The sequence below is a fragment of the Solanum tuberosum genome, unplaced genomic scaffold, assembly GCF_000226075.1.
Source record: "Solanum tuberosum cultivar DM 1-3 516 R44 unplaced genomic scaffold, SolTub_3.0 scf00112, whole genome shotgun sequence".
Taxonomy (NCBI): domain Eukaryota; kingdom Viridiplantae; phylum Streptophyta; class Magnoliopsida; order Solanales; family Solanaceae; genus Solanum; species Solanum tuberosum.
Window position 1 is genome coordinate 1,538,072 of NW_006239035.1, and position 21,055 is coordinate 1,559,126.

At 33.4% G+C, this 21,055-nt stretch overlaps 2 protein-coding genes across 3 annotated transcripts; one reads left to right on the forward strand and one right to left on the reverse strand.

The window, feature by feature from the left end:
- Window positions 1-3,158: 3,158 nt before the first annotated feature.
- On the forward strand, window positions 3,159-3,658 carry LOC102598507 (60S ribosomal protein L36-2-like). The gene has a single exon (XM_006349570.2). It carries the CDS (start codon window positions 3,184-3,186, stop codon window positions 3,508-3,510), a length of 327 nt encoding a protein of 108 aa, XP_006349632.1. The 5' UTR covers window positions 3,159-3,183; the 3' UTR covers window positions 3,511-3,658.
- Window positions 3,659-4,179: 521 nt separating this feature from the next.
- LOC102598841 (sodium channel modifier 1-like) lies at window positions 4,180-10,039 on the reverse strand. Of its 2 annotated transcripts, none has more exons than XM_006349572.2 (4): window positions 9,686-10,039; window positions 5,076-5,516; window positions 4,783-4,847; window positions 4,180-4,679 (listed from the first exon to the last, which is right to left on the reverse strand). In XM_006349572.2, exons 1-3 carry the CDS (start codon window positions 9,860-9,862, stop codon window positions 4,800-4,802), a joined length of 666 nt encoding a protein of 221 aa, XP_006349634.1. In that variant the 5' UTR covers window positions 9,863-10,039; the 3' UTR covers window positions 4,180-4,679; window positions 4,783-4,799. The 2 variants fall into 2 exon arrangements, with proteins under 2 accessions (XP_006349634.1, XP_006349633.1); XM_006349571.2 differs by having other exon boundaries at window positions 4,180-4,711.
- Between the last annotated feature and the right edge of the window lie 11,016 nt (window positions 10,040-21,055).

Below are 21,055 nucleotides of genomic sequence, written 5' to 3' on the forward strand. Positions count from 1 at the left end.
TTTAGGATTCACTCTCTCGAGCTGAACCCACGACAACCCAATAACCACAGACTATCGATTCAGTAGTTTTGGTTTTAAAACCTCTCTCTCGAGCAAGTCAAAAACACGAAGATAAAATTGAATTTGCAACTACAACCCCATTAAATTCAAACACAACTACTGAACTAAATCACCTTTAAACAGCAAATTAACTATCTATTAACAATACCCAGCAGTAAATTCAACCCATATTCACATAATCACACCCCAAGAATTGCGGTTTTAGCTAGACATAGTAAACAGATAGAAATCGATACCGAAAAGTGTTTTCATCAATTGGGTACGATAGATATTGTCTTTACACACGTCTAAGATGAAGATTCTTCAATACCCACTTCCAATTGCATAGAAATGGAAATCTTCAAATCTTCAAATCTTCAAAGCTAAGGAACAAAGTCTCCAAAACTCTAAGTTCTAAAAACTGAAAACAATATTTGATATTCTAAAATTCTATACTGAATGCATACAAAATATGATACTAAGCTAAAAATATAAACAAGTATATATAGTTGTCAAAAAGTGTGTTGCGAAGGACCATTCGGCGCAGTTAGTCGGGATCGCCGATCCACTCGGCGATCCACCCTTTAGTCAGGTTCATCGCTTCCTGAGGAGTAGATGTGAACGTCAACACACCCATCCGCATGAGTCTTCTCCACATTTGCTCTTGTAGGGGAGACCGATAACCTGGGCTCTGATACCAATTTGTCACGACCCAACCCACCGAGCCGTACGGGCACCTACTCTAACACCTAAGTAGGAGAACCCTCATATCCCAATAGTTAAAAACAATGCGGAAGATTAAGAAAACTGAGATAGAACAATTTCATGTAGATTTATAAATAAGAGTTTTGGAAACTATTCTAGTTAAGACTTGTAAAGTAATTAACACCCCCAAGAATCTAGTCTAAACACGTACAAGAGCTACTAAGAATACAGAACACATCAACACGTAAATGACCCAACTCCCACCACATGGAAGAAAAGTAGAAGCTGTTGGAGATTGCCTTCGTCTTCACCTACGAAACATCACCAAACATGCATCCAGACTATGCCAAAAAGGCATAGCAAGAGTAGTATCAGTACAAAATCACACGTACTGGTAGACATCATCGGTCAACCCAAAAGCCCACCGCATAATAAATAAATCAACTGGCGAAACAAGCAGTAAGACTAATCGCTCCTCCACCTTTATACTTTGCCTACCCCTTACCATTCCAGATATTAATATCATGCTAGTCCACTTACTTCTAACCCCTTACTTACTTCGTTCGTGATTGCACCTAATCAATTAATCCCTTAAGGACGTTCCGGATAGACTACTACCAACCCGGACAATCACTCACAATACACCATTACGTCTTCCACATCTCTACTCAACTCATGGCTTCACATTAGGCATATCGAGGCTTACTATCTGTTTATATTACCAGTCCCTAATCTCAACAATATTACCCATGACCTCATTCAAATAATAAAAATAGCACCGGGACCATTGGCTCCCCCTTACCATACTACAACTGAATTGAGACTCTACCATCCACAGTTAATTACACAACTAGGTATCTCCAGTTATCTTATAACATTGCAACCCCCACCTATAAGAACATAATGTACAATCCACCAATCATTCAAGAAACATGCCCAATTCCACATTATCAATAATACAAGCAATTACACATATAATACAAGTCAATGTCCCTTTCATGGAACCCACACCCAAACTGTAAGCGTACCGGAACGTGGTACCCGATCTAATGCAAGTTAGTGTTTCGAAACGTAGCACCCGATCCAATGTTTATGCCAGTATGTGAAAACCGATCCCATGCAAGTTCGCGTGTCGGTACATGACACCCGATCCCATGCAAGTTAGCGTGTCAGTACATGACACCCGATCCAATCATCACAATCATAATCATATGCACATCCATAACATACAATACCCACTTCATATAGTCAAGTACTCAAGTTCATGGCATGCATTGTTCATAATCAATTCATTAGATTTGTATTACCGTTATACTTTGCTTATACGCATACATATCATACAGTCACCAATCAACAACATCCCACAAAATAGGAAATCACAACCATCGCCTCAACCCTATTCCACAAACTAGGGCTTTCTCCTATGGCATACAACTATGTCACCCTTAGGAATATGCGCATAATCTATCCTTTCTCGGTGCGCAAAAAACATACGCATGCATTCTACCGTCAATTTCAACATACTACGCAGTGAATGACAGATTTGAAACTACTCAATTAAATAAACCTAGCCTACCTGGGCGCCAAGCTGCTGCACGAAATTATACCTCCAATTCGGGTTTTCGGGCGACAAGACGGTGAAATTGGCCAAGAATCTGCAAGTCATCGATCTCCTTATGCTAGAACTATCTTCCTCCTTCTTTCCCAACCCTAGAGCAGCTTTTGGAGGGTTTCTGGGGTGGTTTACGTCTAATTTAGATGATTTTGGAAGAAGGAAAAAATAAAATTTCGCGTTATTTACATTCTGCCTCGCCCAACCCGCTCTGGCGGCTACTTACCCCGCCATGGCGTTGCCGCCCTAGCGGCATCTGACCCGCCCTGGCGGGACAGTGGCCTAGTATTTTCCCGAAGTTTTGTTTTTCCTAAATAACGACGGTTCGGATCGTTACATTATAATTAGTTAGTATACGTATTTATTGATATTCAAACTTTTATATATATATATATATATATATATATATAAGTTTGAATATCAATAAATATGTATACTAACTAATTATAATGTTACCAATTAAAAAATGACATGTGTCCGATTTGTGCACTCATTACTTGCCTTCCAGAGAGTGTGCACACTCTCTATGCCACATCAACATTTATGGTGTATTTTTTTCTATCTAAAATTAGTTTAGGGGGATAATAGGACACTAGTTAAGTTTAGGTGTGTCTCTAGGATTTCGATCATAGTCTAGGGGTATTTGTCCCTTATCCCCTTTTTATCACTTTTTTGTGTTGTTTTTGCAGATTAGGGGAAGTCTGCGTACCCAAAAATTTGAAGCAAAGGAACACCTTTGAGAGAACATGATACTAGTTATTTTTTAATATAAACTATTGAAAATTTCAAACATCCATCTTGAACAAATCGAGCAAAAATCGAAGGGGATGGCGCCGCCGAACACAGGATTAGCCGTGGGATTGAACAAAGGACACATTGTAACCAAGAAGGAGCTAGCTCCACGCCCTTATGACAGAAAAGGGAAAACAAGTAAAAGAATCCACTTCGTCAGGAACCTCATCAGAGAAGTTGCTGGATTTGCTCCATATGAGAAGAGGATTACCGAACTTCTTAAAGTTGGCAAGGATAAGCGTGCATTGAAGGTAGCCAAGAGGAAGTTGGGTACCCACAAGAGGGCAAAGAAGAAGAGAGAGGAGATGTCTGGCGTTCTCCGTAAGATGAGGGCCACCGGAGGTGGTGAAAAGAAGAAGTGAAGTCTTTATCCTTATTTTGACAATTGAGGAACTGAGTTTATTAGTTATTATACATGATCTTTTTGAATTAGCTATAAAATTCTCTAGACTTGACACAATTATGGCTTGGAATTTTCATTAAGATTGTGACATTTTGCTCAACTTTCAAGTTCAAGTCTACAAAAAGAAAAAAAAAAGACGCAATTTAATTATTTTTAACAATGAAAAAAGCCTAAAAGATTCCCTTAATATGAAATAAAGGGAGTAGTATTTATTTTAAATTAAAAATGATTTTTTGAAAATTAGAGTTGAATTTAGTTATGAATACAAATTACATTTTTTTTTTACCTTTTCAAATTAATTTTGAGTGAAAAAATGAAAAGACCTTTTTTTGGTTGTTTTTTGAATTTTTAAAAACTCTAGAATTCAACTTATTTCAAAATTTATAATCAAACATGTTTTCTAGAGTTGAAATTCAAAAAAGGTAATTTTTTTAATGATCAAACGTTACTATAAGTAGGGGTGTTTTCATGGTTTAGTTTGGATCACTTATTGGTTAAAATCAAAACCAAACCAATTTAGTTGATTTTTAAATTTCTAAATCAAATCAAATCAAATGAAAATAATAATCGTCGGTTTGGTTCGAATTTTTTAATTTAAAAGTAATCAACTAAATTTGTTGAGAATATACACATCTCGATGACACATACACCTAATACATGAACAATCCACAAGAAAGTTATTATTACATGAATAAAGTGATTCAATTAAGAGAAAGTGTGATTATCTAATGTGACGTGGGTTAGGTGAACTAAAGTAATAGATTTTGATGAACTTGGACTTACGATTTTAATAAAATTTAAGTGTTGCACTCAAGAAAATGGTAAAGTTAAGACTTAAGTTAATTAATGGACTCTGAAGTGGAGAGACCCTTAACCATCGTCGCCTCAGTTGCTCCACCAGTATTCCAGCACTCAAGTGCTCAATCCTATCTCATTTAACTTTCTCATGTTCAGAGACGCGCGCACCTGTTAAATTGAAATCTCATCCAACAAAACCAGTGTAACTTTCTCATGTTTATCGATAACTTGTAGTGTGAACAAGAATCATAACCATGAATTACAGGGACATTCAGAAATTGGAATACATCTGGATTATCTTGAACTTGAATGGAACCAGTAATCAACTCCCTGCAAGGAAAGTGATACATAGTGATGGACACCTGTAACAGAGTTAGATTTGGCATCCATTCAAGTACTACTGAAAAGGAAAAAGATCAAGTTCTAATCATACTTGTTTTCAACCAATAGTCATGGAAAGCAGAGATTAGGATCTTCTTCATCTGAATCAAACTCTACCTGCAACAAGTCAAAGGTGCAACCCGTATTAGTTTTACATGGACCTTATCATACATTTGTTCAACTTAAAAACATTTACTTTGATAGAGAGAATTGATTTTTTATAAAAAAAAAACAATCCATGTGATAAACCTAGTCATAGTTACAAGAAAAATTGTTGCTTTGTTGTAAGAAACAGCAAGAGAAGAGTTCCACTACTTGGTTCTGTAATTCAAATGAAAAACTCACATTTTCATCCTTAAACCACTTCCCATGGCCATCACGCTTCCAGCCAGCAGATGTGAACTTAAGTTCCCTTTCTCGTCGTTCCTGGTTGTATGCCTGAGACATGATACTTTGATTTGTTGTGATTCCTATCTGAACACATTGACTATTTCTTTGATTAGCTAGAACACTTGTAGTATCAGCCTTGGTACATTTGATCTCATTCCCTTGAGAAGAAGTACTTTGTGCCAAATTTTGATGAAGTACGTCAGAAGCAGCTTTCCTTGTGCGTTCAATCAGTGGTTTGCTTGCTGATCTACATAACTGGCTGGATGTCAAGGTTTTGGAGGTGGCAGTTTCACATTCTGACAAGGCTATTCTCTTGTTTATCTCATCTTGCCTCCCTAATTCTCTTTCTCTAAGCCTTGACTCTGCTGCTCGATGGCTTGAACCTTTGACATGTACCTACAGAAGCTTTTTGATTATCAGGGGAATTGTCACAGAAGAGAAGAACAAACATCCCGAAGTTGAGTATTATAACATGAGAATTTTATTTATTTTTTATCAAATAATAAAATGAGAAATGACTAAAGTACATCTATCAATGAACATAACTACATCTTGATCCAGATTTTGGAAAATCGTAAGAATGGATGATGTGTGTCTGTATAGGATGTCTATCAATTAAACAGAGAACTTCACTAGTCGAAGACACTGATCCAAGGAAGTAGATGTCCTTCATCAACTGGAAAACAGTAAAAGAATCTGAACAGAACCTAGTCAATTTTTTTATCTTTTTTTTACAAGCAGGAAGCACCTTAGAAGAGTGTGTGGCATGATTAAGATAGTCATACTCTACCTATGTTCCATGGCTCACTTGGACCTAATAAAAATTCTTTGTCCAAAGAAGTAAAGCTGCTTCTGATAATTGGGAATTATCACGGAAGAAGATGGTAGGAGAACAAGCATCACCAGAAGTGAAGTACTATAATATGAGAATTATCCTAATACATCATCTATCAATGAACATATAGACATATATGTTGTGTTCATGCATTGAAAATTGTAATATGCATGCACATTATGTCTATAGTTTGTACGCCAATTAATCATAAAACTTCACTAACTAAAAGTATCTGGTCCAAAGAAGTAGGGGTTCTTCCCTATTAATCCACTCAAACATGTTCTTCTGCCATTGACAGTAAGAAGAAAGAGATTTCTGTGATGCTGGCAATCAAGTGCTTTCGGATGAATGAATGAACCTTTTTTTTCGTTGGGAAAACACGGACCAACACAAATATTTATAGTCAAAATAATAATACCAATAATTTTTACGTGGAAACCCTACTAAATAATGGAAAAACCATGGACCAAGAGGAGCAACTAATATCACTATAGAATTTCACACAAGGTAGTCACGAGTACAATACTCAAAGTGACTACTACACACTGTCACACTCAAAAGAAAAAACTTCTTTTGATTTCCCACCTTACTAAAATGACGCTTATGCTCTATTTTTCCTTCACATGCTATTTTCTTGTAGTCTCTGGTATACCTCACTTTGCTCTCTATTTTGGTGTACTTATGAGAGAGCAACAACTTTCTATTTATACAAAAGATTGCCAACCATATAGATGGCTTGGTTACTTGAAATTTGCCACTGCCACTCAACACAGCTTTTCAACATTTGTTGTCAATTAAATTTCTCCGAATCTTGCCAACCTTTGACATTAAGGAAAAGAAAAATAAAAAGCCAAGTAATTTGGCACATGGGGATGGACCCCACAATCTCCCTCTCTAGTCTCGTGCATATCTCCATCTTCTTAGAGAGAGGTCATGCTAACAAGTTCTTTTGATAACTCGAACTTGTCTTTTGGTATCATCTTGGTCAGCATATCCATAGAATTTTCACTTGTGTGGATCTTGTTGACATGAAATGATTCACTCTCCACTTGCTCACAAATCCAATGGTATCTCACGTCGATTTTTTTTGTCCTGGCATGATACGTGAAATTCTTGCTTAAGTCTATTGCACTCTGACTGTCACAATATACTTCATATGTTGCAACCGGAGTTCTGGAAGGAATCACTTGAGCCATATCATCTCTTTGCCAAATTTTAGTAGACACAATATACTTGCTTCAGTTGTATACAGTACAACACACTTATACAACTTTCACTGCCATGATATAGCTCCCTCGAAAAAAGTAAACATATATCTAATAGTTGATTTTCTTTTACCAATATTGGATTTGATGCTCCCAAAACAGAAGCATTCATTTGAATTTGAGCAAGAAGATGTGTCCTATAGCTAGGGAGGAAAAAAAGAGCATGGCCAAAGTTCCATATTCATCCATTGTTGGAAGTTTAATAGTATGCACTAGACTTGATATTGCTCACACAGGTGGTGTTATCAGTAGGTTTCTCGACAATCCCAATAAAGAGCATTGGGAAATTGTGAAGTGGATATTCAGGTATCTAAGAGAAAGCTCAAATGAATGCTTGTGTTTTGGAGCATCAAATCCAATCTAGAGGGGCTATACAAATGTTGATATGGCAGGTGACCTTGATAACAGAAAATTCACTACTAGATATTTGTTTATTTTTTCAAGGAGAGCTATATCATGACAATCAAAGTTGTAGAAGTGTGTTGCACTGTTTACAACTAAAGCAAAGTATATTGCGATTACTGAAGCTAGCAGAGAGATGATATGACTCAAGTAATTCCTTCAAGAACTTGGATTCCAACAGATGAAGTATGTTGTCTATTGTGACAGTCAGAGTGCAATAGTCTTAAGCAAAAATTTCATGTACCATACAACGAAAAAACACAGCGACGTGAGATACCATTGGACTCGTGAGCAAATGGAGAGTGAATCATTTCACATAAAAAAGATCCATACTAGTGAAAATCCATATGCTGACCAAGGTGATAACTGATACCAAAAGACAAGTTTGAGTTACGCAAAAAACTTTTTGACATGGGCTCTCCCTAAGAAGATGGAGATAGCTCTTTCTAGTGCATGAGATTGGAGGGGGAGATTGTGGGGTTCATCCCCATGTGCCAATTTACTTGGCTTATTTCTCTTTTCCTTAATGTCAAACGTTGGCAAGATCCGGGGGAAATTTAGTTTGCAGCAGATGTTGAAAAGGTGTGGCAAGTTGTTGAGTGCACAGTGCATATGTTGAAATTTGCAACCAAGCCTTTTGATTGGCTGAAATGGTTGACAATTTTTTCTATAAATAGAGACCCTATGCTCTCTCATAAGCACACCAAAATAGAGAGAAAAATATTAGAGAGCAAAGTGGAGTATACCATAGACTATACAAGAAAATAGTCCGCGAAGAATGCAAAGAAAAATAGAGTGTGAACAATATTTTAGTAAGGTGAGAAATCAAAAGAGGGTTATTTCTTTTGAGTGTGTAGTAGTTACTTTGAATATTTCAGTGTAAAATTTCTTACTATAGTAATATTAGTTGCTCCTCTTGGTCCATGGTTTTTCCCTTATTTAAAAGGGTTTTTCTTTCTTGGTGTCATTATTTTCCCATTATTTTGACTATGAATACTTTTGTGTTGGTCCGCGTTTTACCAATACTTTTTCCATCAAAACACATCCTTAAGCCATTCAAGTACGGTAAAAAAGAAGGAAACAATTTGGAAATCATCCTTCTTTAGTAAAGCTAAAAAGAACCATTGACAAGGCAATTGTTCATATCTCCAACTAACTATGATTTCCAGAAATCTGATGTAAAAACATCCTCTACTAAATTTACATGTCCATAAATTAACATTATAGGTGAACTGATGTAACTCCTACTAAACAAGCTCTACATAATCTAAATTCAACTTTCTATTAACTACACTGGCTAATCTGAAAGCTTCTCCTTCCAAGAAAATTGTAATGGAGGGACGTTGAAAAACAATGAGATGCAGTACATACACTCGTCTTCTCAACGAAAACTGCCAGCATTTGCATGAGGTAACTAAAACTTGTCTTACTCTTTAGCGGCTTAAATTTGTACTTTTAATTCGTACCACAGCTGAATGACCTGTTAAGATTATGTTGTTCATTGGGAATTTAAGAAGGGAAAACATACATTGAACAATACCATTTTGCCAAAAAGGTATGAAGTTAGAATAATCTGTTGCATATTTGATTCACTTTCCTACTATTTCATCTCATATTTGGTTTCTAAATTTTTTTAAAGTTCAAATATCATGATCATGAACTTGTACTTTAAAAAAGGTCATCCACATCAAACTAAAGTTGGCCCATCAAATTGTAAAGCACAGGAGGTTAAATTTCGATTGTTAAAAAGTTACTAAATGAACCTAATTCATTCAAATTTCATCTAAGGAGTTACCTAATACATGCAAACCAATATAGTAGTCGTGGGAATCTTAATTTCTTAGTTGGTTGGCTACATGAACTTTCACCTTGTTGTTGGTGAGGTTCAATTCCCCCACCTTGCAATCCCCTCCCCCATTTTTCATACTTCACCTACCACTCAAAACAGTGGATGGAAGATCAATTTTCGTTAATTTCAGAAGATATGATAATCAAATAACTAAAATCAAAATTAAATGATACAATCGGAGCAAAATTAGGTTTATGTTTTGATATGTACGTACAGAGAGCATGAGGGGAGTGTCGAGGACCGGACGGTGAGAGCAAACGATGCAGACAAATTTGCCGCTGGAGAGTTTCTTATAAGCAGAAGAATCGATGTTGTCAACCATCAACTCATCGACTCTTCTCTTCCTACATTGCGCTTCCCTCGCCCAGCTATCTCCTCCAAACACACTCATAGTTTCTTTATCCCTCTGTCTCCTCTATACTTCGCCGGAATCTGTTAATACAACTCTCTTAAATGGATAAAGTGAATGATGAAAATTCACCGGTGCCGGAACCGAATCGCTGGTGAGAATCGAATTTAAACTGATGAAATGTGAGACCCGAAACACTTCAGGCTTTAGCAGAAATAAAAGCCCAAAATACTCCCTAATATTCAAAGTAATCCTTTAGTTTTCCATAAGGAATTGTTTGGTTTGAATACAAGTTATGATATATAAATTATGAAGATATTAGTTATAATGAGATAAGTTATATTGAAATTATTTTTTATTGAGTGTTTGATTTGTTGTACTATAAATAATATGTCTTTCATAAATTTTAAGAATAACTTATTTGTTTACAAAAATACCCTGCATGAATGTGAAAAGTGATGTATAAAAAAGATATAAAGAGATATTTTTGTCATTTACCTATTTTATCCTGGGATAACTTATCCCGAGATTACTATACCACCCAAAAGGAGGGATAACTTATCCCAGTATTATTTATTAAACCCGAGATAAGCTATCACGGACTTGCCAACCAAAAAACAAATTAAGTGGCACTATAATTTAATCTCAAAATTATTGGGTGTTATCCTTCACACCAAACGACCCCTAATAGTTCCTCATATTTGCAAGGTACATCTTTGGTTTGCTCTTAAATTTTTGCCTATTTTTTTACTTTAATTTTATCGACAATTTATGCATGGGACGTTCAATCGCCTTTTTATATATTTAGTAGAAATAATAACTCTATGTGAGAGAAGGTGCAAAGAAGAACATCTTGTTTTGTCTACTAGAAATATTATTGCAGTTAAATTTGAGAGGTTCATTTTTTGTTTGAATTTTGGGTATTCAATATTCTATATTCTAATAAATAGATATCTGTGTTATGATACGAGACCACATTTTCAAAAAAAATGGATGAGATTAGGTCCCAACATATGTAAACAATCTTGTTTTTTGAACATGAAGAAATAATGAAGCCATTGCAATTGCCGGAAATACTAGGCCTACTAACGACGCAAAAATAGATGGAAGGTTCAAATTTTTCATAGAAGGGGGTACTAAGGAGAGGAGGTAAAAAGTAGATGTTAGTTAATCTAAGGTCCAATGGATCACCATGCATAGTGAGGAAAGTAGCATTGATGAAACTAAGGATCGCACCTTCAACGAAGAAATAAGGTGATCGACTGGAAGTTTTTGAAATCCCAACAATATTTTCTAATCTCACCAGGCAAGGCAAAGGGGGAGGAAGGGATGGGTGGTCCAAGAACAACAACGAGAGAGGGCTATCTTATTATTATGGATATGAAAAATCTCGTGTAATAGTATGATTTTTCTTTCTTGCACCGCCATATGTAAATGTGCTTTTAGTTTAACTGCAATATTATTTCTATTGAACAAAACAAAGTGATTTTCTTCTCACCTTCTATCACATGGAGTTATTATTCTACTAAATATATAAAAAGGCGATCGAACGTTTCATACATAAAATTGCGGACAAAATCAATGTTAAAAAATAGGCAAAAGTTTGGGAGAGGAACAAAAGTGCACCAATATTACAAATATATAGCTATCAATGTTCCATGTGAAAATGTAAGGATTACTTTGAATCTTAACCCAAAAATAAGGAACTATTTTGGGCTTTTCCCCATATCCTTCACTATAAAGTAAAATTTTCATGGGCGATCATTCTAGTCTATTACTAAAATGAACAACTTTCACATATAGCAAACACAAAAATCATATTTGTATGTTATAGCTATAGTTTGTTATGGCTATTTCGCTATACATATATACAAAAGAAGCTGGCTATTTAGCTATACATATATACAAAAGAAGCAATTGTATAATCTGTTTCGGTATACATATACAAAAGAATCAATTGTATAATATGTGTTTGTATAAAGTGAGAAAGAGAGAAAGACAAAAGAAAACTAGGCAGGGAAGATCGTATTTGTATAATCATAAGTGTATAGAACGAAAATATATGCATTTGTATTTGTATATACAATTTTTCTCTCGCTTTTATACAAACACAAACGTAATGTATACATTTGTGTTTGTATAAAGTGAGAGAGGCGAGTGAGAGTGGCGAGCGAGATCTAGGAGAGTTGCGAGCGAGATCTGGAAGAGAGGAGAGAGGGAAACGAAAAAATATGTATATATACAATTTTCTCTCGCTTTATACAAACACAAACACATTTTATACATTTGTGTTTGTATAAAAGCGAGAGAGGCGAGCGAAACTGCCCATCGAGAACAAGAGTGGCGAGCGAGATTCACCAGGGAGAGAGGCGAAATAACAATAGTTTTCTATGGGGTACAATTAATTAAATCAAACTATGGTTATAGCATTTAATTTGAATTAATAATTTGCTATTATATACAATTTTCCCTACTAAAATCGTCCATGGTCCAAATTATCAAATATAGTCATATTTCTCTTATTTATTCATATTATTACTAACTAGGGGTGTCAGGTGTATGTCCCGTGCCAACACGGGCAAACATCACGTCAGCTTTATTTGAAAAAACATAATCCTAATAATTAAAAAGTAAATAATATGTTTAAATTTAAATTCAGAGATTAACAAGATAGTTATGTACATTCTATTTAGATATTAACAATATGCAATGTATTAAGTTAAAAGTTAGTTAGAGTGTAGTCTCCTTGTTCTGATCTTCGTCTTCGATAAGAACATTTGACCCTGTTGCATGAGATAAACAAGGTAGGAAGTTAGCGTTAAAAAAGGAAAAAATATATCATTAAAGAAATTAGAGTTGATATAATGGTATATGTAAGGAAAAAAAATATTTAGATCCATTACAGAGATGAAGAAGGTTGAAGATAGAGAACACATCCAACAAATTCAACACGTGTGCTCTTTTTATCATTAAATTAAACAAATAAGGGTATTTTTATCACTTACACTCTGTTTGGAACATTGTTACCCATTGTTTCATAATGTATTGTATTGTATTGTACTCTATTGTACTGTATTGTATGGTAGATACAATGTTTGGCTAGACTGTATTGTTTGTTGTTGTTTAATAACATTTTAATTGTTTGATTTGATTGTATCGTACTGTATTGTAATTTATAAATTTACTAAAATATCCTTAATTATTCTAGGGTAGGAGGTTTGACTAGAATTAAATAATATAAGGTAAAGGGCAAAATAATATTTTGAAATATTATGTAAAAATATAATTGGAAAAAGAAATTAAGTAACAATGGGAACACACCAAATCAGTTGTTCCATAAAAATAGGGATTTTCATTGTTACGTAACAACGAAATTTAACAATACAATACAATACATTTTAAGTAACAATCAAAACAAACATTGTAGGTATAATAACGATACAATACAATACAATGGGTAACAATGATCCAAACAAAGTGTTACGCTCATCAAGCTAATGAGTTTTGTTTTTCATTCTTCTAGGCTGTATACATGTATTTCAATTTGGAGTTGAACAATAGATTTTGAAGCAGAGAGAAAAAAAGAACAAAAACAGGTAATTATTTTGCAGGTCACATCTTAGAGGCTAAAAGTATTAAGTTCAATATATAGTTATAGCAAACTACTCTAATGAATAGAAGAGCTAACCTAATATCACAATAGTTAAAAGCAGTTGTAAATTGTAATCAATAGAAGGGCTAACATAATATCATAGTAGTTAAATGCAATTGTAAAATGTAATGAATAAAAGAGCTAACATAATATCATGGTAGTTAAATGTAATTATAAAACGTAATGAATAAAAGAGCCAACATAATATCACAAAATCTAAAAACAGTTGTATTAATGATGTAGCCGTCCTTTCAAAAACATTAGCACAATCTAACAATTCATTCCTCGCAAAATCTTTTGGACACACAAAACTCTGTTGGGAAACAATTAAAATTTTACAATAATAATAATATAACTTATTATTTAGCAAAATAGTAGTCCTGAAAATTAGATAAATATTACTACGACAATATATAAATAATAGTGCAGAAAAGTAATACTTGAGTCCTGGACATTATCCTAAAAAACTATTTCAGCAATGTGAAATGTTTCCCCAGAATTAAACAAGTTTTCCCTATTTAAATAGAGAATAAAGGAATCAGCAAATTAATTAACATCAACAAGTTCTTAGTGAGGTAATTAATAAAATAACTAAACCAAAATAGCTAATTTACTTTAAAAGGAAAAAGCTAAAGAGAGGGGCATACCGTGAAATCAAGAAAAAATAATGTTAGCGTAGTTTTTTAATACCCAATTCATAAAGAGGAAAAACCCTTTTTATAGGCCAAAGGAAAGGTTATCCATAACACAAGTGACAAGGACACTGACTTCATGCATGAAGCCATTTTTTACAAGTGTTTATTTTTGCAAAGTACCAAATTAAAACATAAGAGATATGACATGTTACAATAAAGTTTACCGTTTCTTCAAGTTATTTCTCCAATACACCTTAATTATTTTGACTTTGTAAATACACTTTAAAATAAATTCATTTGAAATAAATATTTACTTAAAATCCACCACATATTTCAAAAGAATTTATACGAAGAAAATATAACTTGCTAGATTATATGGACAAAAAGCAATAGATTTGATGTCTTTTGTACTATGAACCAAACTTAGATCAATAAAATTTAATTTACAGAATGACCGGTGAAATATAATATTTCTATGAACCAATAATTCTTATTGTAAATCAAAGACTTTATCAATCAGACCTAGTAAAATTCATTAGATGAATAAACTTCTAATAATTTGAGCATATTTAGACTGAGCAACTGGGTCACTATTATTCTTTTTCAATTTAGAGTTAGCATCATAAGGAGCGGCTACATGTGTCACCTCAAAACATTCAAATTTTTTGAGAAGTTTTTCCACATAATGTTCTTGTGACAACATTATACCATCTTCACTTCTTCTAACTTTAACTCTCAATATCATATTTACTTCACCCAGATCTTTCATGTCAAAATTAGTAGACAAAAATAATTTGGTAATTTTCACAATATTTAAATTTGTACCAAATATAAGCATGTCATCAACATATAAGCATATTATCACATAATCATTGTCTACCATTTTAGTATAAAGACATTTATCCACTTCAATAAAAGAAAAAATGTCTTTCAATAAGACTTGATCTAATTTTTCATGCCATTGTTTAGGAGCTTGTTTAAGGTCATAAAGAGATTTAATTAATTTACAAACTTTATTTTCTTGTCCAGGAATAATTTGAACCATATAGATCTCTTCTTCTAAATCACCATTTAAAAAAGTTGTTTTTATATCCATTTGATGAATAAAAATCTTGTGAATTGATGCTAAGACAATTAAAATTCGAATGGAAGAAATTCTAGTCACTGATGCAAATGTATCAAAATAATCAATATTTCATTTTTGAGAAAATCCTTTAGCTGTAACCGGGCTTTATATTTATCTATAAATCCATCACGATTAATTTTTCTTTTGAAAATTCATTTACAACCAACAGATTTTGCACCAGGAGGTAAATCGTCAAAATTCATGTATTATTTTTTATAATTGAATCAATTTCAATTTTATTGCCTCTTTTCAAAATGAGCATCAGAAGAAGATATAGCTTCAAAATAATTGAATGGTTCATTGTCAACAAGAAATGTTTGGAAAAAAATATATTCTTTTTTAGGCCTTTTGCTCCTTCGCAGTTCTTTATTAGAGATATTTTCATTATTTCTTTCAACATGTGCATGAATTATTTTTTATCACAAAGTGAAAAAATATATTTAAAAATTCAGCATGTTTGTCTCAATTATAGTATTGCAATCAAGCACATCATTTTTCAAAACAAGAAATCTATATGCAACACTATGTTCAGCATATCCAATAAGCATGCAATCAACAATTTTAGAACCATTTTTTCTCTTTTTAGGTTCATGCAAAAGAATTTTAGCAAGGCACCCCCACACTTTTAAATATTTTAAGTTAGGTTATATAACCTTTCCACAATTCATAGGGAATTTTGCCAGTTCTTTTATAAGGAATTCTAGTTTGTAAGTGACATGTAGATAATATAGCTTCACCCCATAAATTATCAGGAGCATTAAAACTAATTAACATGGAATTCACCATTTCCTTCAAAGTTCTATTTTTTCTTATAGCTACTCCATTTGACTCATGTGAATATAGTAGGGCTACTTTATGAATAATTTCTTTTCACAAAAAGCATGTAAAGATATATATTTTCCACCTCTATAAGATCTTATTCTCTTGATTTTTCTATTAAGTTGATTTTCAACCTCAGTCTTATAAGCAATAAAAGCATCAAACGCGTCATCTTTATTTCTAAGAAAATACAAATTAGTAACTCTGAAAAAATCATCAATAAAAATCACATAATATCTTTTACCACCTCTAGTCATAGTCTGTTTCAAATCATTCAAATCAGTGTGGATCAAAGATAATAATTCAATTTCTATATTTACTGAAAAGCATGACTTTTTTAGTAATTTTAATTTAACACATATTTCACATTTATCAAAATTATTTAAGTCTAAATCAGGTATTAAACCAAGAGATCACATATTCTTTATATATGAGACATTAACATGTCCTAATCTAGCATGCCATAAAGAATAGGCTCATTCATATAAGCAAAAGAAGATACATTTTCACTGAAATTATCACAAAGATTAAGCACAAATAAATTATAGTTACATAATTCATTGCCCACAAAATATTATTTTTAGTCAATATGACCTCATTATCTTAAATAAAAAACATGTATTCCATCTTTTCCTAATAATCCCATATAAATCAAATTGTTTCGGATATCAGGAACATGCAATACATCACTCAATGCCAAAGTTTTACCAGATGTGAGTTTAAGAAGAACTTTTCTTTTTTCTAGAACTTAAGTTGTTTTTGAGTCACCAAAATAAATAATTTCTTCTCCTTTTTTCAACTTGAGTGTACGACACAAAATCATTTTTGTTTATACAAATGTGCCTCGTAGCATTAGAGTCTATCACCTAGTTTCTCACATTGATTTCAACATTTTTATTTGAAATGACTGCAATAATCATATCATCCGTTTCAGCCAAATTTATTTTTAGCAAAGCGAAATTGTCATTTCTTTCCAATATTCTTTTGCATTGAGGAGTTTTTCATGGAGGTTTAATTTTATTCTTAGTATTGGACTTGTAACCATGTCTATTTACATACCTTTATTTTTCTTTACCATAAGTCTCTGACATAATGACTTGAACAATAGGAGTCAGGATACATCAGTAGTTTCAGTACACATTATATGTAACAATTTCTTAGATTGTTGGGGAACAATTACAATTTCACAATAATAATAATAATATAACTTATTATTTAGAAAAATAATAGTCCTGAAAATTAGATAAATATTACTACGATGATATATAAATAATAGTGTAGAAAATTAATACCTGAGTCATGTTGGGCACTCTCCTAAGATACTATTTAAATAATGTGAGATGTTTCCCAGGATTAAACAAGCTCTCCCTATTTAAATAGAGGATACAAGAATCAAAAATATTAATTAGCACCAGCAAGTTAGTAGTTGTGTAATTAATAAAATAACAAAGCTAAAATAACTAATTAACTTTAAAAGGAAAAAGCTAAAGAGAGGAGCAGAACGTGAAAACAAGAAAGCGTAATGTTAGCATAGTTTTTTTATACGCAATTTAAAAAGAGAAAAATCCTTTTTATAGGCGGAAAAAAAGACTATCCGTAAAACAAGTGACAAGGAAAACTTGACTTCATACATGAAGCCATTTTTGACAAGTGTTTATTTTTTCCAAGTGCCAAATTAAAACATAAGAGACATGACAGGTTCAACCAAATTTATCATTTCTCCAAGTTATTTCTCCAATACACCTCAATTATTTTGGCTTTGTAAATACACTTTAAAATAAATTCATTCGAAAGAAATATTTACTTACAGACTCAAGTACGTAAATAAAAATGTCTCTGAGACAATAGTTAAAGCGTTGTAGGAAATAAATCAAGATTATGATTTCTTATTAGTTTAGGATTTGTCATTTATGATATTTACTTAATTATGTTTAATTAGAATTTGTTAGTTAAGGAGGTTCCTAGTCTTAGTTTAATTTGTTTTGTTAGTATTATAAATGAAATTGTCTTATTACATATTTCAATGTACCTATACATTGAATATAGAGAGATACACTCAATGTGTATCGAATACAAAAAGTTATTGAGTTATTGAATAAAACTTCCTACCTCTTTGTAGATTAATAAATCTTTTCTACATAACCATTGTTGAGTCTTTCACTTGTGCATATATTAATACTTAGAGTAATTTTACTTCCTTCAAATTGATATAAGTGCTTCTGTGAGATCCAACACATATAACAGAATATGAGGAATCCATATTTACCTACTTATCCCGTTGTTTGAGTTTGATGGAAAAAATACTTTTGTGATTTGACATCAACAGATGAAGCATCTTTTTAATGTTGTTGACCTATGGCCTATTATTGATATTGGATTTGTAGATGCATATCAAAATCATTTTTTCTATTATATAGAAACCATTACTCGATCAGAAAGGTCATTGAATCATATTTATATCAATTAGAAAAGAACCTAATCAATTAAATATCTACTTTACTCTCTGAATTATTATTTTTTTACTTTTTGAACGATGGTTGAGAGACAAACCAAAAGATAAGTTAAACATCTTCTAACCGACAAGGAGTTAGGATTTTGCGACTTAGTGTTCAATAACTTAGAGGGCATGTCACTCCCCAAGCATACACCTTGGGCGGGATTGACATTAGAGAACCATTGCTGGCCCCAAGCGAACCCTTGACCTGGGTTAACTCTTAGCGCAAAACTTATTCATGATAAAAGAAAGTATTGGAATACAATCATAATTAAACTGTCTCAATGAATAACTTAGAATGTTTTAAACATCAACATTCAACTGGCCAACATGACAACTCAAGGCTCAACATAAAAACCACAATGGAAAGACTCAAGACTAACATCAACTAACTGTCGATGAAGCCTCTAACAACTGAGATGGACGTCGGGACAAGACTCTCGACATCCTAATGAACTAAAATGATAAAGAAATAAAAGGGGGATCCTCCGGAAGCAAGGATGCTCACCAACAACTCTGGAGCTCAACTGGATCAACGATGCAATGAATGCTGATCCGATTTACCTAAATCTATTTCATACAAAGATGCAGGCCAACTGACATCAGTACATTGAATATACGAGCATGCGAGGAGAATTCTAAAATAAGACATAAGCTAGAAAGGGAACTGAAAGAACATACCTGGTCTCAACTCAACTCAACTCAACTCATTTCAATATAAAGCAATAATATAAATGCAATATAAAGAAAAGCTTTTAAAACATGGATAACAACTCGGTGTATTGAAAAATACAATAGTAACTCAGTTTGTATGCAAAAATACAATATAACTCTGTTTGTATGCAATGATACAATGTAAAATCTGTGTGTATGTGTAAATACAAAGAATCTCTGTGTATATAAAAATATAAAATATAATTGTGGGAGTTTCTCTAACCGACAACCATCACTTAAGAGCTATGTGATGATACATCATTTTACCTCATGCTGTCAGGACTGTTCTATATCTTGTCGAGGGTATAAAACCTAACTTCTAAGTAGATCCACTAGTCTGTGTCAAATAGCACTAAGGAATCATCTAAAAAGTATGACCCTTTTTCTACCCATGATGGCTACATGGTTTATGAGGGGTTGTGAGTTGTCTGAACTCTCCCTCATATTGGTGCTCAATACTACTCCCAAAATATAACTAGCTCATATGTTTCGAAATATAAATCTTTCTGTGGTTTGAGTTAATTACTCAAAAACTAGCCCAAAGGCTCTCTTGGAAATCAGTGTTTCCTCTCTTGCTTAATTGTGAAAGTATTTACTCTTTACTGAAAACTAGATCAACGGCTCTTTTGGAAATCGGTGTTTCCTTTCTTGTTTAAATGTGAAAACATTTACTCTCTGGAAATACATAGTCTCCATATACTCTTTTGAAGAAATAAACTTCACTCTTTACTTTTTACTCAACTCAAGACTCAAGTCTTAAAACAAGTTTAAAGCATTTGCAAAAGACTTTTAAAAAAACTGTAAGAACTCTCTAGACTTGGCTCTTAACTTTCCTTGAATTTGAATTTATGGATTCAAGGTTATGATTCATTTTTATGAATGATATCATGATGTTTAGACATACCTTAGAGTGTAGAAATCAACTAGAAAACATAGGTACGATTCAAGGGAACTCAAACGGAAAGAAGTGGGAAAGGGTAGAAGACCTGGCGACCCTAGCGCTCTAAGTGGCACCGGACACCAGAGCCTGAACTACAGAGTCTGGGTTGGGGCGCTCTGAGTGGTGCGGCGCCCCTGAGCCCAAACTACAGACGCTGATGTGGGGCGCTCTGAGTGGCGCGGCGCCTCACCCCTTTTCCCCAAAATTTTGATGAATTTTCTTGTTCGTTTTTCGATCCTAATTCGTCTGGATTCGATTGGTTCCTTCCCCAAACACTCAGATTCGAATACCCAACTAAAGTATACAAGAATCTACTTGAAAACAACCTCAAATCTCATGAAACTAACTCAAGAACTCAACAATCAAGAACCCAATAGAACTTCAACAAAAATCCATCAAGAACTCAATTACTCTACTCTTAAGAACGTAAATACGCTGAAATAAATCATGATTGGCGCGTGGGTGAACGAACCCAACGCTATGTGATCTCACATACCTCGTAGGGATAAACCCTTGGCAAAATCTACAAGCAAAATCTCAAGAACAACGAGTTATGGCTCTTTCTCTTCTTTTTTCCTCTTTTCTCTTCTCTCAATGCCCTAGCATAATTTTTGTAAAGCGTAAACTGAAACCAAATCAGTTTAGACCCTAATTAATTCACCAAAATACCCCTTAAAAATTCGGGTGACTTTCCTTATTTAGACAACCTGACTTCCAACGGGAATATCTCCCTCATACAAACTCGAAAATTAGCAAACTCGGTGGCGTTGAAAAGATGATTCAAAGTACTTTGATTTGATATCTTGTAGCACACCTAACTCATCTTGTACTGAGAGTTATGGTCGTGTGAAGTTG